Source organism: Oryza glaberrima, chromosome 2 (genome assembly GCF_000147395.1).
Source record: "Oryza glaberrima chromosome 2, OglaRS2, whole genome shotgun sequence".
Taxonomy (NCBI): Eukaryota; Viridiplantae; Streptophyta; class Magnoliopsida; order Poales; family Poaceae; genus Oryza; species Oryza glaberrima.
The window spans coordinates 28,770,542-28,792,680 of NC_068327.1; the positions used below are offsets into that span (position 1 = coordinate 28,770,542).

General features: G+C 47.3%; 1 protein-coding gene across 2 annotated transcripts; it reads left to right on the top strand.

The window, feature by feature from the left end:
- The first annotated feature begins 17,831 nt into the window (after nucleotides 1-17,831).
- On the top strand, nucleotides 17,832-21,038 carry LOC127762460 (ADP,ATP carrier protein, mitochondrial). 2 transcript variants are annotated; one of them, XM_052286985.1, is made up of 4 exons: nucleotides 17,832-17,998; nucleotides 19,207-19,706; nucleotides 19,985-20,356; nucleotides 20,439-21,038. In XM_052286985.1, exons 2-4 carry the CDS (start codon nucleotides 19,227-19,229, stop codon nucleotides 20,733-20,735), a joined length of 1,149 nt encoding a protein of 382 aa, XP_052142945.1. In that variant the 5' UTR covers nucleotides 17,832-17,998; nucleotides 19,207-19,226; the 3' UTR covers nucleotides 20,736-21,038. The 2 variants fall into 2 exon arrangements, with proteins under 2 accessions (XP_052142945.1, XP_052142946.1); XM_052286986.1 differs by lacking the exon at nucleotides 17,832-17,998 and adding an exon at nucleotides 18,082-18,216.
- The last annotated feature ends 1,101 nt before the right edge of the window (nucleotides 21,039-22,139 follow it).

Consider the following 22,139-nt stretch of genomic DNA (forward strand, 5'->3'; position numbering starts at 1 on the left):
ACGAACTTCGTTTTGCGTGCCAGAGAGGAGGGGTTCCTAACCCCCTCCTCCGAACACATCCTTGGTGGGTCGGGGGCCTTGCCTCGTGCCGAGCTGCAGGCATCGAATGTGAGGCGGCTCGGCCAGGAGGAGTTGAGGCCTAGGGTAGATAAGAATTAATAAGAGCATATCCAACAGCATCTCTAAATACAACTTTCTAAATACCTATTCGGCCAGTTTGCCAAAGAGTTGGAGAGTCAAATTTGCATTTCACTCCAACGGTCTCTCTATTACCTTCTCCAATTTTAATAGTGGGTCCCACATGTCAGTCTCTACCATTCTTCATTTCTCTTCACGTCATTCCCTTTCCCCACCCTCCCGCCGGTGGATGCGCAGGTGATGGCACAGCGGCTGCTGCTGCTCGAGGCAAGGGGGCTCGTGGCGATGCTTGGTGGCGGCAGGGGCGGTGATGCAGATGGCGCCGCACCGCTCTAGGAGGCCCCTGGCCCATGTGGCGTCTGCGTGGAACCCCCTTGGCCGCGCCGACAACAGCCTCCACATCGCGGGCGACGTCCGGTGGGAGCTTCTGGAGATCCGCGAACAAGGGTTCATCCTCCTCGCCATCACCACCGCCACCGGCATGGGAGGAATTGATTGGGACTTGCGATTCGTTTTCCTCACTGTGTGCGTCGCGGTTTCGCCTTTTGCGGTGGCGACGGCTCTACGTGACCGTGGCGCAGCGATGATGACAATGACTGCCGCGGCGGACGGTGGCCCAGACGACAACAGTCGCGGCGGATGGTGGCCCAGACGCCGGCGGCACGCTCGTGGCCGGCGTGTCCTCCGGTTCGGCCCCGGCCGATGCGCTCAAGTTGCTGCCTTGCTGGTGGGTAGACGGCAAAGAGAGGAAGGATCAGACTAGGAGTGGTGGTGGGACCTACCTTTGGCCAGTGGAGGAGGGTGGCTATATTTGGTCTGCAGGAGGAGCAATTTGGTCATCCGAATGAAGAATCCGTTGGAGCTCATTTTTTCTCTGTGTTGGTCAAATTTCTGTTGGAGATGCTCTTATTTTGTCTAAAATAAATGGAGTAACAACTTAGACATAATCAATTATTACGAATATCGGTATGGTTCGTAGTATCAAGTTATATCTAATTTAGTTGTAGATTATTTTAACACAGAAAGGTAATGGTTGCGGTTATTGGTCGATCGGCGGGGCACACCGCCACAGTCAGGTTGAAGCAGCTCGATGCATGCGTGGCGGCGAGATGCTGCCGACCGAAACGTTAGGGTCTGTCTAAGAAGGGCGACGAATCGGTATGGAAGAGACTGATTTGCATAAATATCGGAGATTTAAATGCATAAGTTAGGACCGCTCCCGCTTGTACCGAATTACCCGATCCTAGGGGTTCTATTTGCGTACGATTGATAGCGATTTGAATTAGGGATTCGTTTGCACGAATTCATATTCATGTGGTCCTCTGTATGGGTAATCCTACTGGAAGCCGTCGGATCAGCACGACAGTCGACAGCACCTGTGAGTCCTGTGCCCCTTCGGCGGCGGTGGAAGAATCATCAATCATCCGCGAGGATCCCTGGGGCGGAGCTCGATCAACCCGACTCTCCGCCCATATGGTCTCATGCATTCATGGTGCCGCACGGCCGCGCGTGAATGAATGTAGGGGACACCGGGACAGCGGCCAACAGCTGCCTCCCGGTCACTAATCATCGTTTGCTCAGATTTGAAATCAAGTCTATTGTTAATTTCGAAGTGCTGGGAGTTCACAGTTCAGTCGGGAAGACAGGACCTCTCGTGAGCAAACTAGCAAATTGAGGTGTAATCTACTAATCTTGTATTAGTTATGTAGTACTTGCTACTTTCCAAAATGTAAGTCATTCTAATATTTTTCATATTCATATTAATATTAATGAATCTAAATAGATATATATGTCTAGATTCATTAACATTAATATGACCATTGATTCACGTCTTACCGCGGCATTACTCTACCACTAAGTAAAAAAAGCCCAAATGTAGGAAATGCTAGAATGACTTACATGTGAAATGGATAGAGTACCTTCCTCTTAAAAATAGTTATTTTTCTAGTATTTAAAATGAGAAAAATGGACATTTGGCCACGTTCAAAAAACGGTTTCGTTGGAATGCCATTCCGAAAACGCGTTTCGCTAAAATGCCAACATGGAGCTCCTGATCACAACCACTTTGCCATTTTCTCCTTTTTGGTCATTTTCAATTCCATTTTTTTTTGCTGGAATGCAGCTTGATGAGACCAAATTGCCGCTCACCGGCTGAAAGGGGATCGACGTGAGCGGCGACTTGCTCGCGGCGGAGCTCCTCATCGAGGCGAGAGCGTCGAGAACCACGCAGCGTCTAGCCCCCTGAGCAGGACTTCCACCTCGGCGGTGGAGGTGAACACGACGGTGTCGAGCGCGGCAGCGTCCGGGGAGGCCACCAACGCCTCCGCGTAGCGCGGCCCTGCCCAGCACGTGACGTATGCCGGCGCGCGCACGGTGATCCACCCGGTCGCCTCCAGCCCAACAAGGAATCCGGCACGAGCGGCGGCTCGCGTAGGCCGATGATGTCCGGGATAAGGCAGAGCACGCACGCGCCTGCTGAACGCACTCCCCAGCGCCTCCATGAGGCTGGCCGTGGTGAGGACGAGGACCGACACGCTCCCGGTCGCGTCTCCGTAGAGGCTGGAGAGGAACACGGCGTCAAGGAGGTCCAGACTCTTGACAACGCGGTGCCGGAGCACCTACTCCTGCTCGTCGAGGACATGGACGACGTCAAGAGGTTGGACGACGCGGAGCAAGACCTGCTCCTGCGCATTGAGGACGGCGTGGTCGCCGCCGCCACCGCCGGCGACGAGGCCTGGGTGGATGACCTAGAGGAAAGGACCGCTGGTCTCGGTGAGCAGGGGGCAATTTGGTCTCATCAAGCCATATTCCAACGAAAATGGAATTGAAAATGACGAAAATGGAGAAAATAACAAAGTGGCTGTGATCACGCGCTCCATATTGGCATTTTAGTGAAACGTGTTTTCGGGATGGCATTCCATCGAAACCATTTTTGGAACGTGACCAAATGCCCATTTTCTCATTTAAAGTGTCTCTCAAAATACTTATCACTCATCTATCACCTTCCATTCAAATCCCTCTCCCCCCCCCCCCCACCCCCAATAAATAAATAAATAAATAATGGATTTACTCCTCCCTCTTTCCCCAAATATGTGCAACTCCTAAATGGTAGCTTGCATCGATGTCGATTTTATGCGACACCAATCCATTCCTTGCCAAAAATCCAATCGCCCATGGGATCCAAGGCCGCCTCTTGTTAAATACCACGATGTAGAACACTTGATTTTTCGTTGTTTTTGCTCGCCAAAGTTGTTGTTTGGCCGATGTCATGGAAAACAACTACATCTATCTCCTCTCCTCTCTTTTCCACGTCAACGATTTTGTTTTGCTGGTAACTGAGAGATAGCAAATAGAAACCTTTGTATGTGTCCTTGTACCCTCCTAACAATATACTATCATTAGTATTATAGTTTTTTTTTAGAAAAAACTTAATATATGCTAAAGTATTTAGAATGAGTAGTATAGCCGGAAGAAATTTTATGACAGAAAACCTAACTTCTGTTAGATAATAATAACTTGCCCGTCAGATTTGCCTTCCTATCACTGTTGTTCACACAATCACACTGAAGTAGGAGTAGGACGTGACTCCGGCTCGGGCGCATGATGGGAGGAGGTTAAAATCGGCGCTAACGTCAGCATCCGATTTACGTGTAAAATTATTTAAACTGATTTTTCTCTTAAATTACTTATCCAAATCATGATCCGATTACACCATTAAATTCGTTGCAATTAAATCTTCAAAATAAGACTACACATGGATATATTCCGACGAAAAAAATTAGCTTATTATTGAATTATTTTTAAATATTGCACGATGTTCCACCAGGTATATCGGAATTGTTTCACTAAGTAGATCGAAAATGTTTCACTCGTTTAAATCGGGTATTATTTCACCTTATATAAAACAATGTTTCAGCAAATAGCTAAAGAATATTTCAGTTCACTGCAACATTTGATCCATATATAGTGAAACATTATAAGTACACTAGGTGAAATATTTTTTGGTGGAACAAAAAATGAAACGAATTCTCTTAATAGGGAGTTTCCAAAATATGTGAGTTTTTTTTGTTGCAATAGAATATTTCAGTTCACTGCAATATTAGATCTATATATAGTGAAATATTGTGAGTACACTAGGTGAAACATTTTTTGTGGAACAAAAAATAAACCAAATTATCTTAATAGAGGGTTTCCAAAATATATGGATGATTTGTTAAAAAATAATATTTTAATTCATTGTAACATTAGATCTATATATAGTGAAACATTGTAATATTTTTCGTGTAACAAGGGCAGTACCAGAAACTCGTGTATTGTCCTGGTTATTCGCACTGTCGTCTTGCTGGTTTGGTGTGTATTTGTACGAATCAACTACTTTTCAAGCTAACTTGCTATGGCGACAAGTTATCTGTAATTCTGTAGACGATCTTAACTGTTTACCTCGGCTGAAGTCTTGTGCTACCGACAAGTGTACGCAAAAATCAACGACCCATCCATCGACGCTGGCGATCACGGCAAAACGAGGGACAGAACAGATTCAGAATGTCTTAAGTCCAATTACTAACTCCTGATCTACCGGCCGGCTTGGCGATGATATGCATATATACCCGAGTGATAAAAATCCCCTAAAGATCGTTCCAGTATTGTCGATCGAGACATGCCATCGTGTTACAAGATCGAATCGATGGAGCGCATCCACGGCCACAAGCTGAGAATCGCGAGCCGACTGCTGAGACGGACGTGCTCTCTACCTGCAGCTGAGCCCTCCCTTTCGCCCTGGCAACTTCCGCCGTGCGACCGATCGATCGATTCGACGACGGCGCCGACCGGCTTCCGCCGCACGTTCAGTTCAGACACTTCGAGTTTTTTTTTTCTTTTTTGCGGCTCTTGCATTATTCAGACCCAGTTCAGAAAACTCAGCACGAAACTGAATGGACTTTTAGGTGTACCAACACTTTTTTTTATCTTCTCTTTGTAGCCAATGTAGCGTACAGCTCTTGCGAAGGAAGGACCGATGAAATGGATGCAGGTGCTAGGCACATTTCACGGTCACAACCTCACACGTCCGGTCGATCGCCTCCTGTCTCTATCGCGAAAAAAATACGTGACATCTTCTGCGGGACAGGGGCGCATGTACCGTGATTGACCCCAACACACACTACGCTACGTTTTTTACTAGTCGGTTCGGCTGCTCGTTGGAACGTTCGTTGCGGACGCACGCGCTACGAGCCAACGAGAGGAATCGTGGCAGTAAAGCGTCAGCGTACGCATCCGCGCGCGACGACTTTGGAGGTAGACACCGTGCGATCGATCGATCGATCGATACGGCAGGTGGCCCTGTGCATCGCCCGTAGCCGGGCTTGTACGTCTCCCTACACATCATGTGCACAGCTTTTTTTTTTTTTGTGTGCGTCATGGTGTGGTGTGTGTCACTGCGTGGCGCACGAACGTACGTGTACATGTACGACAACGACCCTTGACCCCCGAGCAAAAAAGCGTGGGAGACACGCCTCGTACTCGACGTTAAATTACCATTCTACTGCTAGTCATCGCAAATTACAAGTGGTATATAGTACTACAAACGTATCGTTCGTCGACTAGTATTGCTGTAAATTTTAGCCGGGATTAATACGTGTTTGTGCTTGGCGTAGCATGGCGGCTGATGAATGGTATGGTGTCGGTTTTAGCCGGGGTCGTCGAGTCGTGCAGGGGACTCGTTGCGGTTGGGGCCTCGCCAATCAGAGGGCCTCCGGTCGGTTGGGTTGTGGGCGTCAGTCGTCAGACCCGACGAGTGGTGGGGTGGGGAGTCGCGTGCCCGCGCCGAGACCGCCTCGCGTCGCGCCACCTGCGCCACCCTCGAGCCCAACGTGTCGCGGCGAGGCCCACCACGCGTCGCGCCTACGGCGCCAAGCGCCCCGCGCGCCCGGGGCGGCAGCCTCCGATCGCGTCATCGCGCGCCACCTCGATATATACCCCACTAACCATGCCGCTACCGTTTCACCGCTCTCTCTATCTCTCTCTCTCTCCCTGCCAGGTGCTTCTGCGTCGCTTGCCGTGCTCGGTCATTCCTGCGATGGCATCTAGAGGCGCCGTGTTGCTCGCCGTGGCCGCGGCGGTGGCCGTGATGTTCGCGTCGGTGGCGTCGGCGCAGGTGGACGGGGGCGTGCCACCGGCGCCGGCGCCGGTCACGGGCGCGGCCGCGGGGGGCGCGGCGTCGGCGGCGCTGGCCGTGGCGTGCTCTGCCGTGCTGTCCATCCTCGTCGCGGGTGGGATCATGCACTAGGCAGGCGCGCGAGGTGGTGATGGATGGAATTGGTTCGTTGATGATCTCCGATTTGGACACGGCTCGTTTCGAGTCGTTTCCGGCTATAGAGTAGTACTAGTAGCAGTGGTTGGGTTGGGTGCGTTTCCGAGTGAGGCATGTTGTGTTTATTTCTTATTCATTTGTATCATACAATTGGTCTGTGTGTGTTTATATATCTCTTGTTGCTGTGGATTCTATGAATAAAGATGGATGATGTGTCTTCGTCTCATTCGTCACTAATTTCCTCTATCTCTGTTCATTTACATTTCAGATCTTTCCTGCAACATCGACCCTGTTCTCTTTTATGATTTTGTACAACTAGCAAACTGGCCATTGCAATGGGTCAATTTTGTACGCTAATCAATTTTCTCTATACTACTCTGCACACAGCACAGTCGTCCACCTCCCATCGCCCGCCGGCACTTAAAAAACCAGCGAACCGGGAAAAGAAGTTTTGGCCAGTATCCCCTTTCACCTCGTCATTGTGCAACTTCGAGCACGATTAACCTGGGCGAAGCTTCAGTGTTAATCTGACCTTTTCAGCGCACACCGAAGGCTCTTGTAGCCCAGGATTTAGTGATCGTTCTTGTCAATTGTCATAGCTGCAAGCCTGCAATAACCTTATAGGGCCCGGTTTCTGCGTGGGGCGTTTTTCGGTGGGCTTGGATGTGTGCTACTCCCTCCGGTTGATAACGAAACGGCCTTAAAAGAACAACTGTAACTTTTTATTTTCTACTACAGTATAAATATAAAAATTCAATAGCCTTTATTTTCTACTATAGTATAAATAATAATAATAATAAATATATGATTTTATTGGTGTTGAAGTACTTCTTAAAACTAATTTATACAAAACTAATTTTACGTATGGTCTTCGTATTTTAGAAACAAAAGTTGTAAAGTTTGATTATTTTATTTTCAAAACATAAGGCCTTGTTTGGTTTGGAGGAGGTTAAAGCGGATTGGAGGGGTTTGAAGGGGAGTAATTTCACACTATAATAGGTGTGAAATAAATCCCTTCCTATCTTTCTCTCGGACTAACCGAACATAGTTTATAGTATTACTAGTATTAGACTAGAGGGAGGATATATACTGAAAGGCGAGAGAGTGGCGAAAGGTTAGTCTGCAAGGCGAGAGAGTTGCGAACGGTTATACTAACCTTGTATTATATAATATGTTTGTATTTGGTATTAGGTACTACAAGGCAAGAGAGTTGCGAGTTACTCTCTCCATCCAAAAAAAACGTACATCCCTTAATAGGTTAAGTTTTTTTTAGAACGGAGAAAGTACATCATAACGACAAGATTGTAAGTACTGATGTATAAGGGCTAATCGCAACTCTCTCCATCCAAAAAAATGTACATCCCTTAATAGGTTAAGTTTTTTTTTTTTTGAACGGAGGAAGTACATCATAACGACAAGGTTGTAAGTACTGATGTATAAGGGCTAATTAAAGGATTCTATGCATGGATTTCATAGCATTAAAATCATATAGGACTTTTTTCTAAGTGCCTATTTGATTCACTGATTGAAACTTTTCAGATACTATAGAATTTATATGGAATGGTTCATTTTATATATTTTTTGAAGAAAACTTAGTAAGAGCTCTAACCTTGTGGGAAATTTTTAGATTCATGTGTTTTTCTACGGTTCAATTAAACATTTATTCATGTGTTTTTTTAAATATTTTGCAATCATTTGTTTTACATTTATATTCATGTCAGATTTTTGTGTTTTGTTATATTTATCTTTTTTTTCAATCCTGCGGCTCAAAATAGTCCTTTGTATGACTAGATGTTTGCAGTGAAAGCAGATGTAGAACCGTAGAAGTTTATTTTATTGTTAAAATCAACCGTTACAGAATTTATAAAGAGAAGAGGGTGCTCATTGCACACTAGTGAAATGGATTTAATCACCTCTCATATCTTGTCTCCAAATTAATCTTGTTGAACGCGTACAACTCAGAAGACACGCACACACGCCCACTTGACCCAAATTAGTTCCAAGTTATTCCTCCTCTGCATAATACTCATTATGACGATCATCCGGCTTAACAGGAGGTTGCGTTTGCAGATTGCAATGTTACAAAGACAAGCGAAATAGTAAAAACCACTGCTAAAATGAAGTTACAAGGACCTTGGTGTGCCTGTATAGAGTAAAAAAGGACCCTGATATGGATTTGTTTCAGATGCAATCTGCGAAGGACATGCGGATACAGTTAAAAGTTTTTAATGAAGTTTCTAATAACTCGCTTGAAAAAGGAAAGGTTCAATACAAACAGAACGTTATCTCCGCAATACAATCTACGGCAGCAGGTAGGAGACGGGTGGAAATCAAGCGAGAGATCGAAATCATGAAAACAGTTGACGAAAAGGAATAAGTTCACCGGAGGTCCCTCAACTTAACAATAAGATTTTTTGGGATCCATTAACCACAAAATCAGAAATCTTCACCTCTAAACTATACAAAACCATTCACTCAAAGTCCCTAGACAGTATATATGGGTGGTTTCGCTGACGTGGCATCCTAGTCAGCAAAAATAATTAATATTAATATGTGGGGCCTACATGTAAGTGAGACAATGGTGTGGGTCCCACATTTCTCTTTTTTTTCCCTTTTTCTCTTATCTTCTCTCTGGGTTCTCTCGAGTAGGCGCGGCGACATAGGGGGAGAGAGAGGTGGCCAGCGGCGGAGCGGGGACGACGGCAGCGGGAGAGGGAGAGAGAGGCGGTCGGCGCGATGGCGGCGGCGGAGATGTTCGAACGCGCCGGGTGCTCGACCTCGGGCCCCGCTGCCGGCGAGCGGCGCACTCTTCCTGTCGACCCTCTCTCCCTCCCTTGCCTACTCGTCCTACACTGCCATCCTCTCCGCTCACTCTTGCCACGGCCGCCCCTGGGAGGCCCTCTCCCTCTTCTCCACCTTCACGGGCGCCCGCCCCGACGTCGCCTCTTTTCTCTCCTCTCCTCTCTTCTCTTCTTCTTCTTCAGTGAGGGAGGCCGGCGGCCGGCGCGCGGAGCGATGGCGGGCCTGCGGCGGGCGAGTGCGCCGGGACGGTGAGGAGAATGGCGGAGAAGGCGAGTGAGGCGGACGGCGACCTTGCTCCTGTTCCCGTGCGGCATCGGCGTCGCCTTTGTCCTTCGTAGCGATTTCCCCGACGGATGTGGGTGGCAGATGCGGGCGCGGCGGCGCGTGGGGATGAAGCGGGAGAGGGGGCCGGTGCGGCGGCGGGCGGCGTGGAGAGGGGGAGAGGAGGTGGGCGGCATGGAGAGGGGGAAAGGAGGCGGGCACGGTGGCAGGCGCCCGGGACGGCTAGAGCAGTGAGCGGGGCGGAGGGCGGCGCCTCTCTGCCCGCCACCGCTCCGCCCGCATCCTACCGCCGCTTCGCGGCCACACGGGCTCGCCGCCACCCATCGCCGCGCTCGCCTGCCACCCTCCCATCGCTGCTCCGCTTGCCAACCGTCGGCCTCCCTCATTGAAGAAGAGAAGAGAGAAGAGAGAGGAGGAGGAGGAGGAGGAGGAGAAGAAAAGAGAAGGGAAGGAATGTGCAACTGACATGTGGGCCCCACGTACTTTTTTTATTATTATTTTTGCTGACTAGGATGCCATGTTAGCGAAGCCACCTATATATACTGCCTAGGGACCTTAAGTGAATGGTTCCGTATAGTTTAGGGGCGGAGATTTCTGGTTTTGTGGTTGAGGGACGTCAAAAAAATCTCGATGTTAAGTTGAGGGACTTCCGGTGAACTTATTCCTAACAAAAATATCCAATTTTTTTGGGCCAAATTGGGATAGGCCGGAATCCAATCCTTCAGACGTGAAAGATTGCAGCCCATCTAAATAAGGCCCATCCTTCCTAGTCATCGCGGCTAACGTTTCATGCAAATAATGTCTTCCTTCATCATGTAATCACATTTGCTTGTGTTGGGAGACTTGGAGCCGGAGGGCGACGGTCGCTGAATATTATTTGGGCATCAGAATAATTTAGGGATCATGCATGGGACAGGTAAAACTCAACAACAAAGTTCAACCTGTATGGTGTTACGATTTTTCTAAATCTATGACAAGCATGACGTCCAGTCTATACTTTATTGAATAGAAATAACTTATCTAGATTAAGAGCTGTGATGCCATTAGTCATGGAAAACCTACAACTTGTCTGGCCAAAGATCATAAGAGAGCCTATTCTATATCATCGAGTTTACTCTAATTCAATGATTTGTCATCGATTTTGCCTCTCTATTATATACCATGACTCTGTCAGTTTTTTCTACAATATGCATTGGGGGTGAATACTTAAAAAAAACTTCAAATATCCTTCAAACCATAGAAGGGTTGACAATTTATAAACCCACTATAAGTTCCAAAAAATGCGAAAGTTTTTACATAGCCTTCTTATACAATATATGTAGGAACCAAAGATAGATGCATATGAAAAATAATTGTGTATTGCATAGCACGTGAAAGATGGTTTACACAAAAGAACATCAACAAAAGATACTTATATTAGCATAAAACATAAACAATATTTTCGAAAAATGTCAGTGTAAATTGAAAACCTTGAAATGTGCAACACACTTCTATATTTTATTAGAAAGGCATGTGAAAGTTTTCATATTTTATCGATCTTCTAGTCGATCAATCAACTATCAACCCTTCTACATCTCGAAGGGCATTTAGGGCCTGTTTGGCATGGCTCCAGCTCCCAGATTCAATATACCTGGAGCTGGAGTCCAACCCAACGGTCCAGATCTGTTCAAAGCTGGAGTGGAGCGCATGGAATCGCTCTGAGAAATTGAACCGGCGGGTTGGAGCGGCATTTTGGTCGCTCCAAAACTCCAACTCCAACCGCGTTATAGAATTGCCAACATATTTTCGATGAAATTACCCGCAAATGCCATCGCCCTACCCCCATCCCTCTCTCCCGTACCGCTTCACCCCGTCTTCCCCGACCTCCAGCTCGCGGGAGCGAGGAGGCGAAGCAGCAGACGGCGCACGGTGGAGGAGGAAGCGGCCGGCGTAACGACGCACCGGCTGGAAATAGCTGGCGCATGGGCTTCCCCTTTCAGTGTCGCTCCCCTCCTTCCCATCTGTCACACCCAGAAATTCTCGAACCAGAATTTCTAAGCTGAATGTGCATTAAATCCCTGTCCAGGACCAGCCAGGGTACACAAACGATAATTGTTGACATACAGACCCACGTCTTACAAAAATATAAAAGATTACAAATGCAGCGGGAAAGATAAAAGCGAGCTAAACCGGGAAGCTTGACTTCAGCAGCGGGCGACTCCATTCCACAGGCAAACCTTGACGGCAGCGACGAAACCAACCTCTCTGAGACGGCTCCAACTGAGAAGAACTTCAACTCTGGTGTGGGGGAAAAGAGAGCAAGACTGAGTACTACCCACTGTACTCAGCAAGTCATACCGGAAGAGGAGGTATGATGCAGGATATAACCAAAGGAAGCTAGGGGTTCTTTTGCATAAAGCAGGCATTTCAAAGCAGTAGTTGAAAGGAGTAAAACAGCTGTAGCAATTAATCAATATTAACCAATCACTGTCCAACGCAACAGGCCCAATCAACCACCTGAACTACACTAGTTCATTAAGCTAAACTAGGGGTGAGACTAATCACGGTGAATCTTGTTGATCGCCCATAACCGCGGGCACGACTATTTGAATAGTTTTACTCTGGCCAGAGGTGTACAACTGTACCCACAAGACACGATTCCACACATGTCGCCATGCCCCGAAGTATCACCATGATACTGCAAAGAGGGAAATCGTGACAAGACCCTCCACATAACCCTCCCCTAACCATCCACACCACGCTAAGGTTTCACCCCCACCCCTCGTAAGGCAGTGGGCGGTCCCCTCTTGCGCCGCGGTGAATCCGGCAGCTGGACAACCGAACACCTCGGCCGATCCAACTCCATCACGCCCACCCTCGCCACCAGTGCCTAGGAAAGGGTCGAGCTATACTTCAGATCAAGCAGTTACCCACTCCCGCTTGTGGTAAGCACGGTAAGTCTCCCAGGGTTTCCCGTGAACCGGTCCTTAACTGCCATGGGTGCGACCAGCAAAACCATGCACCCACAGCCCACCATTCAGTGTATTTTAATTAACTAACACCATTGCGGTGGCACCAATCCAAAGCTATTGCCAATAATCAAAGTCTATGCTTTAATGTGATTCCCTTTTTGTGTACTAGTAGAACTAAGCGTGGTTAAGCATTTCCTAAACCAACATCAAGTCATTTTAATACCCAAGTTGTCAATGGCATAAGGAAATCAATATATGGCTGAGTAGTAGGACCCATCCCACATGATATTGTAAAAGAATGCAACATTTAATAGAAATGCGGGATATTGGTAAATTGGGTACAATATGATCAAACGTATTGCATGACTTGCCTTGCTCTCGCACTGATGAGACCACGGCAACGTCTTCGAGAAATCGCGGATCAACGAAACGGCCGAATTCTACGCGACAAACAAAGCACACAAGCAAAACATGCTATAAGACTACTGAAACAGGAAACAAAACCAATGGATTCTTTGCATTTTTATGAATTTACTGATACTTGAATGGACTTAAACGGAGCTCGGATGAATTACTTATGAATTTTAGAAGATAAACTGTACTAATAAAGAAAAAGTCCTTAATTAATTATTGTGCAATAATACCCAGGGCTGACGTCATCCAAGGGGGGGACGGCGCCGACAGGCGGGGCCCACGGGTCAGCGTCTCAAAGGGGAGAGGAAGGGGGCGCCGGCATGTGGGCCCCACGGGCAGTGGCTCAAGGTGGCCGGTCTACCGTGGACCGGGACCACGCGGGTGGTCCACCGACGGTCCGGATCGGCCGGGAGGCCGATCGGACGGCACGGCGGCGGCTAGGCACGGCTCGGCTCGGCTTCAAAACCGGCGGGCCGGCCATGGCAACCGGCGGCGACGCGCACGGTCGCCGGCGATGGCAATCGGCGGCGCGGGAAGCGACGGCGGACGGGGTACAGGACGGCGGCGTCGACCGAAGGCGACGGCGAGCGCGTGGAGAGAGGCGGCACAAACGAGAGAGAGGGGAAGAGGGAGGAGGGGGGATCCTCACCGGCGAGTATGGCGGCCGGAGCGGAGGATGAAGGTGGCGGCGATGACCCGGCGATGAGGAGGGGCGGACGGGCGGCGATGGCACCTACGGAGGGAGTTGAGAAGGATTAGGAGTAGAGAGAGTGACCACGGCGGCCACCATTGTTGGCCGGAGACGAAGGAGAATGGATAGCTCACCGGCATGCGAGGAGAACCGGGCTCCGGTGGGGTTTAGCGGAAATCGAGCGGCGGCCGAGGTGGCTCACGCGGCGGCAATGCTAATGGCGGCGGCGGCTTGGCGCGGCGGCGGCTCTAGCGGCTGCGGCGCACGACCGGAGGTGGCGGCAAGCGGCGGCGCTAGTGGCGAGCGGCGCGACGGCGGTAGGAGGCACGGGAGAGCGCGGCGAAAAGGGGAAAAGGGAGAGGGAGATGCGGGGAAACTTTATAAGGGCTCGAGAGGGGCGGACATGGCCGGGAAACCCCCCGATTTGGCCGGTGACGTGGGGGAGAGAGAGAGAGAGAGAGTGGGGGGATTCAAATCGAATCCCGCCCATTTGCGGGCGCGCGCGGGCGGGAATGGCGGGGAGGGCGGCGATGTGGGGACGCGGAGTGGGGGCGCGGTGTGGAGCGGAGAAGGTGGCAGCGCGGACGGTTTCGGCGGCGGTTGTCGTCGTGGGGCGGGCGGCTGGAGGAAGGGGACGACCTAACAGGGCGTCCCGGAGAGAGGGGAAAAGGGAACGGGCCGGCCCAAAGGAAGGAGGCCGAGCGCGGGAGGGAGTGGGCCGACGGCCCAATAGAGAAAAAAGAAGGAAAAGAAAAAGAAAAAGAAGAAAGGATTTTTCCTGGGATTTAAAATTGCACTTTGGTGATTTTTAATTGGTTAAAATTATTTCCAAGGCTCTGAAAATTCCACTAAAAATCTTGTTAATGCATTGGAGCATGGGGAACTCAAGAATAATTCCACCACGCTATTTCCGATTATTAATTGCATTTATTAATTAGGGATTTAGCTCTAGGTTAATTAAGATAATTTCTTCGGGCAATTTATTTAACCAATTTTTAAAGCAAGAAATGGGGAAACTTCTGGGCGTGACACCATCCCGGCGCACATCGGCTGGGGGCGAGCACGGCGACGCATGGTGGCTAATGGGGAGCACGGGGGCGCACGGTGGCTGAGGGCAAGCACGGTAGCACAAGGTGGATGGAGACGGCGCACGACGACCCCAAATGGCGGCACGGTATTTTCTCCCAAACCTTAAAAGTTTCCCTCACCTCTTCCCTTCAGATTTGGTTGAGTAGTTGTTATCATGCAATGAGCAAATGGGGAAGTTTCAGATCTGAAGACTTGTCTAGTGATGAATGGTAAAAATTCAATGAGCGATTGGGATGTGTGAAATTTCAGAGCAGTGATGAACTATCTAGTAACTTTTTTTTGTTTAGTGTTGTACCTTGTGTTTACAATTATATACACACTTGGTTGGAATTTAACAAATAAGCAAATGGTTATATACACACTTGGTTTAGAATTCTTTAGTATAAAACCTGGCAGTGGAAAGAATGTCCTTTTATGGGAGGATAATTGGATTGGGGGCATACCCCTGGCTGAGCAATTGGGAGAAAAAGAATAGGGAATTCACTATGAAATCTTTCTATGCTGCCATGAGAATACATGGACTGAGGGCCTGTTTAAATCCATTTGGAATGGCAAATGGCAAATAGCAAAAGTTTTGGTGACAAAAGTTTTGGCATTGCAAAAGTACTAGTTGGTGTTTAGATGCATGTTAAAGTTTTGCCATTCTAGCACTAAAGTGAGAGAGAGAAAGAGAGAGGGAGTGGTCCCAAAGCACTTTTTGGCACAATTTACTACTATAGACTAGCAAATGCCAAATGCCAAATTGCCAACTTTTGCTACTAGTGTTTAGATCCAAAATGGCAAAAAGTGCTACAAAATGGCAAAACTTTTGCCATTTTGAAGGATCTAAACAGGGCCTGAACTTCCCACACAAAAGAATCTAGAGGCCCTAAGGCACCCCTGAAAGTGGAAGTGTCCATGTGGCTATTAAAAACACAACATACTAACAAAAGATGATCCAAAAAATGGGGTTGGAGGAAAGGAAGCTATGACTTTCAATTCTGTGATAGATTTGAAGCTATACAATATCTTTTTACAATATCTTTTTGCAGACCTCGATGGAAAGACAAGTCACAAGTGAGATTTTCAAATCAAGATTTGGTTAGAGGGCACCCCTACGAAGTATTCAAGATTGAACTGCCAGAAGTCCCTTTTTTTTTGCCGTCATCACTGTTGTCCTTGCTTTCACTTGTTAGTTTTTCAGATATGTGATACCGAGATGTTTCGCAAAAGTTCTGTTGGATGTAAAGTAGCAGCACAAAACTTCAGTGGGTTATGAGATGTCGGTATGACTGAGAGACTAAAACTATTGTTGGTTTTTTTTGCTTGGAGCTGACCTGGACCCTTGCTTGCAAGCAAGGCCTTGAACTTATTCATGGATGGATGCATTTTACCTTGTATACGCAGCACGGCGATAGCGGCGGGGTCGGAGCATGGCAACGACGGTGGTGTGCAAGGTTTCCAGATCTGTGTGGAAGGTATCTGCACGGCAACGACGGGTTATAGCATTTCATTTTGCAAGTTAGTAGCTGGTGAACTGCAATCTATCAAGATTTCACGCCTACCTTCAGTTTTATCTGTTAGCTAATGACAGCTAGTGCACCTTTGTGTTTTTTCTGCTGTGTGTATTCTGCTGGTTTGTGAATAGATTACTATGAATCTCTTGGAAAGTCATTGAAAATTGTCTGGACCTTTATTGAAAATTGTCTGAACCTTTATCAAAAATTGTTGTAAATTCAGTTCATCAATCATGTTTTCCAAGTGATTATCTGTGTTGTGATTCTGCATGTGGCAGCTGCACATATTGCGATTTGGTTGTATATCTTGCAAGAGAGAGGCCAATACTTTCAGGATGGGATAACACAAAGCATTCATGATGATCTAGCTGGTCATACTGCACGATGATAGACCATATTACTATATGTTATTTTGCGGTCTTTTGCTCTATCTTTTGATGAAAATGATGCTACAAGTTGTTAAACATTTATATTACTAAGGAAAAATAGCATATTAATCCTTCATGAAGTAAACGGCAAGAATCACAAGGGTGGTATTGTCCATCTCCCTATCCTCTCTTTCAGAATTTTAGGAGCTGACCAAATGAGCCAAACACTTTTACATCATCTCCAGCTCTTACAAGAGGTAGCTCCAGCTGGAGTTGGAGTTTGGAGTTAGGATCTGAGAGTTGGAGCTCTACCAAACAGGCCCTTAATAAATTGTTTAGAAGTATCGACCCAATGACATCTTATTAAAAAAATAGCAAAGTTAGTGGTATATTATAAAGGGAGATAAAGTCGGCGGTAATTTGTTAAGACAGAGTTAACTCAGTGGCACGAAATTAAATTATTTTGAAGACCATTCTCAACTTATACATCCATTCAATTACTACTCAATCCATTTTCCAATATCCCGATGGATCATCAAAGTTGATGTTCTCAACCTAGCATTAGCCAACACTTGATTATCATATAACAATCACCGTTCATGCACATGTTAATTGCCCTTTGAATCGAAGAATGGACGGCCGGAACTCGAAATCGAAAGAAAATTATTCCTCCTTCCGTGCATAAACAAACTAGCATTATTGGGCAACAAATCGCAACAGCCTAGCTGACCATCCAGAAAGGAGGCGACCCGCACATTGCAACCAACTTGCACGTTCCGCACCGCACCATCCCATGTTCCGTGTCCACCATTCACACCCTCGCTCCAACGCCCCCAAGCCCCTTCGCGTCGCGCTCGCCGATCTGACCGATCCACGCATGCAACGCACGGTGGCATGTTCACAAACGAGGCGCGCCCATCCGCCGTGCAGCCACCAACACGCCACACGCTGATACGCATGGCCGAGAAAACTAACGCACCAAACAAGCCCACGACGCGTCAGCGGCTCACCGCCCTGGTGAGCCCACCCGGCGCCGTTCGGTGCGCGTCTCCACGCAGCGGATCGGGAGGATATCGCGGGGAACCCGGCATGGAACGACCCAGCCACTCCACCACCAGCCCACCACCCACATGGCCCCACCCCCGCGGCCCCGCGCGCGGGCGCAGCCAAGCCGCCGATCCACCAACCCCGACCCGCACCGACGGCCCAGATCGCTTACCCACGCCGCTGCACGCGTACGCGAGGGTTGGAGCCGCAAAATTCCAGCGTGGAATAGCAGCACGGCATTTCCTCCCTCTCTCTCTCTCTCCACGGGAGGCGGAGATAAAAAGGCACGCAGCCGCTCCAAGAAACCCTCGCCCCCACGACGCTCGCTCTCTCCTCTCTCTCCCTCTTCCGCCGCCGCGCTTGGGGAAGGAAGGAGAAAGCAAGCCATCGGCTCCCGCCTCCGCCTCCGAAGGGTGAGCTGCTCCCGTCGTTTGCCTCTCCTCCTCCCTCCTCTCCTCCTTTTTTGGGTTGTGCTCGGTGGAGACGGTGATGTATATATAGATCCGTGGATCTGGCTGTGGCTCGCGCAGATCTGCTTGTTTCTTCCTCGTAGACTTGTTACGCCTGTTGGTGTTCGAGTGGTAGGAGCCCTTGGGCTTTTCCAGGTTCAGATCGACGCCTCCTTCCTCTGGTATGGGAGGATCTCCTGTTCATCTGTTGACTGGGTGGTCGGTTGCTTAGATCTGTTCTATTTCTGCTTTATTTTGTGCATGTATTGTGTGGTTTGTAGGGTTATGGCTCCCCTGTGCGCGGATCATGTGGGTTTGGGTTTCGTTTCGTTCGTAGAATCTTTGGATATTCGGGTTGGCTCCGAATCTGTAGATCGGAAGGTCATTGGTCAGGTGGGGATGGTGGGGCAGCCAAAAGGGTTGCGTTTTTTTACTGGTTTTCTTTATTTTCACTGACGTCGACTAGATCTGGTCGTCTCATGTGCCTCAGATGCGTGATCTGAACGCACACAACCCCTCCAAACATGACTCTGTTTCTCGATTTGATCTGACCGTGACCGTATTACAGTAACGATCCATCCTTGTTTATAAACTTGTACAGATTTACTAGTATAATCCTGTGTTTCATGCATGCTAGTTTTATACTTCTCATTACCTGTTGGTAGAATTTAATAATGTGCTCTGGAATTGCCATTCCTTTTGCTCTGCACAAAAAGGAACGGCCCTGCTTGGACAGGGACCATCCTTTTCTGCGACCTATTTAAAGTTCTCATGGTGCGTCGTGATGGTGATGTGCACTACTGTGTAGAACACCTTATACTGTTTGTCATCAGGAGTTCCACTGCAATTTTTAATACATTCTGGATGCATTTTTGTAGAGACTGTACAATTGTGTAATTACATGCTTATATATAGTTTTTTGGGCTTTTGTTCTTGGTAAATATCAGTTTATTAGCTCTTTCCGTTTAGTTTCTTAAGCACTACCTCTGTTTGTACACCATGATTTCTTCTATTGAATGAAATATCTCAACAATAAATCTTTCTTCTGCACTGTCTGTTCGTATGCTATGATTTCTTTTGAGTGAAATATCTGAACTACAAATATTTTGAGTGAAATATTTTGCCTGTTATCCTGGATTTCTAAACCAGTACTGTTGCCTTTTATGATGCAGGACATTGTTGCTAGTTGGTGATGGCTGAGCAGGCTAATCAACCAACTGTCCTTCAGAAGTTTGGTGGCCAGTTCCACCTTGGCTCCAGCTTTTCTGAAGGTGTACGGGCTCGCAACATCTGCCCATCTGTCTCATCCTATGACAGGCGCTTTACCACAAGGAGCTACATGACCCAGGGCCTTGTCAATGGTGGCATCAACGTCCCAATGATGTCGTCCTCTCCAATTTTTGCTAATGCTCCAGCTGAGAAAGGTGGCAAAAACTTCATGATTGATTTCCTCATGGGTGGAGTATCAGCCGCAGTTTCAAAGACTGCTGCTGCTCCGATTGAGCGTGTGAAGCTGCTTATCCAGAACCAGGATGAAATGATCAAGGCTGGTAGGCTCTCAGAGCCATACAAGGGTATTGGGGACTGCTTCGGACGCACTATCAAGGATGAGGGTTTTGCTTCATTGTGGAGAGGAAACACTGCCAATGTGATCCGTTACTTCCCCACCCAGGTAACCTGCAATTTTCATGATGGTAGCCAAATTTATGTTTTGTATATTACACTTTGGAACATCTATGTAAAACACCTGAACAAAGCACTACGTTTTGATGTTCAGTAGCCTGTGTAGTGATTCTATTTACCTTACATGTTTATCACTTATTAAGAAGTTTGAATCAATCAAAATTTATTAAGAAAGAAGAGTTCAGGTGTGTTTACATTCTGTTTGCTTTGTTGCTATTGCACTATAGTTCTTTTCTTATTCTGATGACTTTTGATTTTGTCTCCTAGGCTTTGAACTTTGCTTTCAAGGATTACTTCAAGAGGCTGTTCAACTTCAAGAAAGACAAGGATGGTTACTGGAAGTGGTTTGGTGGCAACCTTGCCTCTGGTGGTGCTGCTGGTGCTTCATCTCTGTTTTTTGTGTACTCCCTTGACTATGCTAGGACAAGGTTGGCCAATGATGCGAAGGCTGCCAAGGGAGGAGGTGAAAGGCAGTTCAATGGCCTTGTGGATGTTTACCGCAAGACTCTCAAGTCAGATGGCATTGCTGGGTTGTACCGTGGATTTAACATCTCATGTGTTGGAATCATTGTCTACCGTGGTCTGTACTTTGGAATGTATGATTCTCTGAAGCCAGTTGTCCTCACTGGGTCTCTCCAGGTTTGTTCTTATTTCTGTCTCAATATTAGTTGTTTTTTGCCCATCTATGGAACTGTTCTTTAACATCTTCATTGGTTTGCAGGACAATTTCTTTGCAAGCTTTGCCCTTGGTTGGCTGATCACCAACGGTGCAGGTCTTGCCTCTTACCCCATTGATACCGTCCGCAGAAGGATGATGATGACCTCTGGAGAGGCTGTCAAGTACAAGAGCTCCATGGATGCTTTCTCCCAGATCCTGAAGAACGAGGGTGCCAAGTCACTGTTCAAGGGTGCTGGTGCCAACATCCTACGTGCCATTGCTGGTGCTGGTGTGCTCTCAGGCTATGACCAGCTGCAGATCCTCTTCTTTGGAAAGAAGTACGGCTCGGGTGGTGCCTAAACTGGCAGAAAATGATGACGAACAAGTGTTTATTCCTGGTCCTGCACTAACGGGATCTGGTGAATTTTGCCTTTTTAACATTGAAAACAATAATAATTCTTGTAGGGGAGAACACTCCCGACATTCGTTTTTTGGTGGAAGCGTTTATCTCCAAACATTGTCATAGGCGGAGGCGTTAATCGCAAACAGTTTACCATCATAGGGTTGAGTTTGAGTTGAGTCTGGCCGGCTCTGTTATGTCTGGCGATTTTCCTTCCATACATTACCCTCGGTGAAATATCGAAAGATTATTGAGTTTCTATCTTTTGTTGGTGTTACTATTTTGCAATGCTTCATTATTTCTACTGTTTCATCCTGTTATATTCCTGATAGCATTTTGCATTGCGTTTCTCTACATGCATGCAATTTATTGCTCTATGAATTTCACATACTATACAGGAGCGTTTCATGTTTGTCTCTGTTCATGTGAAACTTTTTGTCTGTTAATGTGAAGTACGAAGATTCATTTGCGTGATTGAATTCCATCTTCATGAATAGATTGAATTACATCTAGGTGCCAGTTGAGCTGAACTGCCGAGAACGTATATACCGATCCGAACATAGGCCAGATGCAGAGGACACACTAGCTCTCTTTCCACCGCTGCAGCGTCTAAGATACCCTTTCCACTGCACCTCCTGACGAAGGCTCCCACGCACCGCGGCGCGTTCGGCCTTGTTCTTTTTGCATCTGGTCCATGGTTTTTTGGGGTGTGCACAGTAGACCAGATTCGTTAGGGAACCTCCATTTCATTCAACAAATTCCTGTTCTTGTCTTTTGTTCTAATTATGCTAGTAAATGTTTTGTTATTTAATTAATTGTGTGGTAGATATTTTTTTACCTTCTTGGCAACAACTTTGTTCCACATTTGCAGTTGCAATAGTGTAACAATGTTTTTTTTTTTCTGAACTGGAATCCAAGATGATTTTGTGCTGAGGTGCCGCTCATTGACTCATAGTGGTTGTTACTAACGAAGTTCAATCCAGCACCCCTGAATATCAGGTCCATCAAACTAAATTACCAGTCGTATTTCAGCAACTGAATCATTGAACTCTATTTCTGTCCTTGGCTGTTTTTGAGATTTCACATAATATACTTCCATGCACTAAATTGCTGCTTGAGGTCACATAAAATTTATGAATTGCAGGAACATATAATTTTTTTGTTAATTTCTTATGTATTCAAGGTTCAATAAAAATATAATAAGATGAATTTTGAAATCTGTCAAACATATTCCATTCCTGCAGGAACAAGATGTTAGTTATGTTGATGCGGACTGGGGTCTTCATAGACAACCCTATACCTCACTCTACTTTAGTTATCGAAGGACAGTTCGCAGTCAGATTCTTCTTTCACAGCAGAGCTTA

Bases quoted from the DNA above. Each gene is read 5' to 3' on its own strand.
- LOC127762460 (XM_052286985.1), top strand. From the start codon at position 19,227: ATGGCTGAGCAGGCTAATCAACCAACTGTCCTTCAGAAGTTTGGTGGC. The intron at 19,707-19,984 runs GTAACCTGCAAT...TTTGTCTCCTAG, and splicing joins TCCGTTACTTCCCCACCCAG to GCTTTGAACTTTGCTTTCAA. The intron at 20,357-20,438 runs GTTTGTTCTTAT...ATTGGTTTGCAG, and splicing joins TCCTCACTGGGTCTCTCCAG to GACAATTTCTTTGCAAGCTT.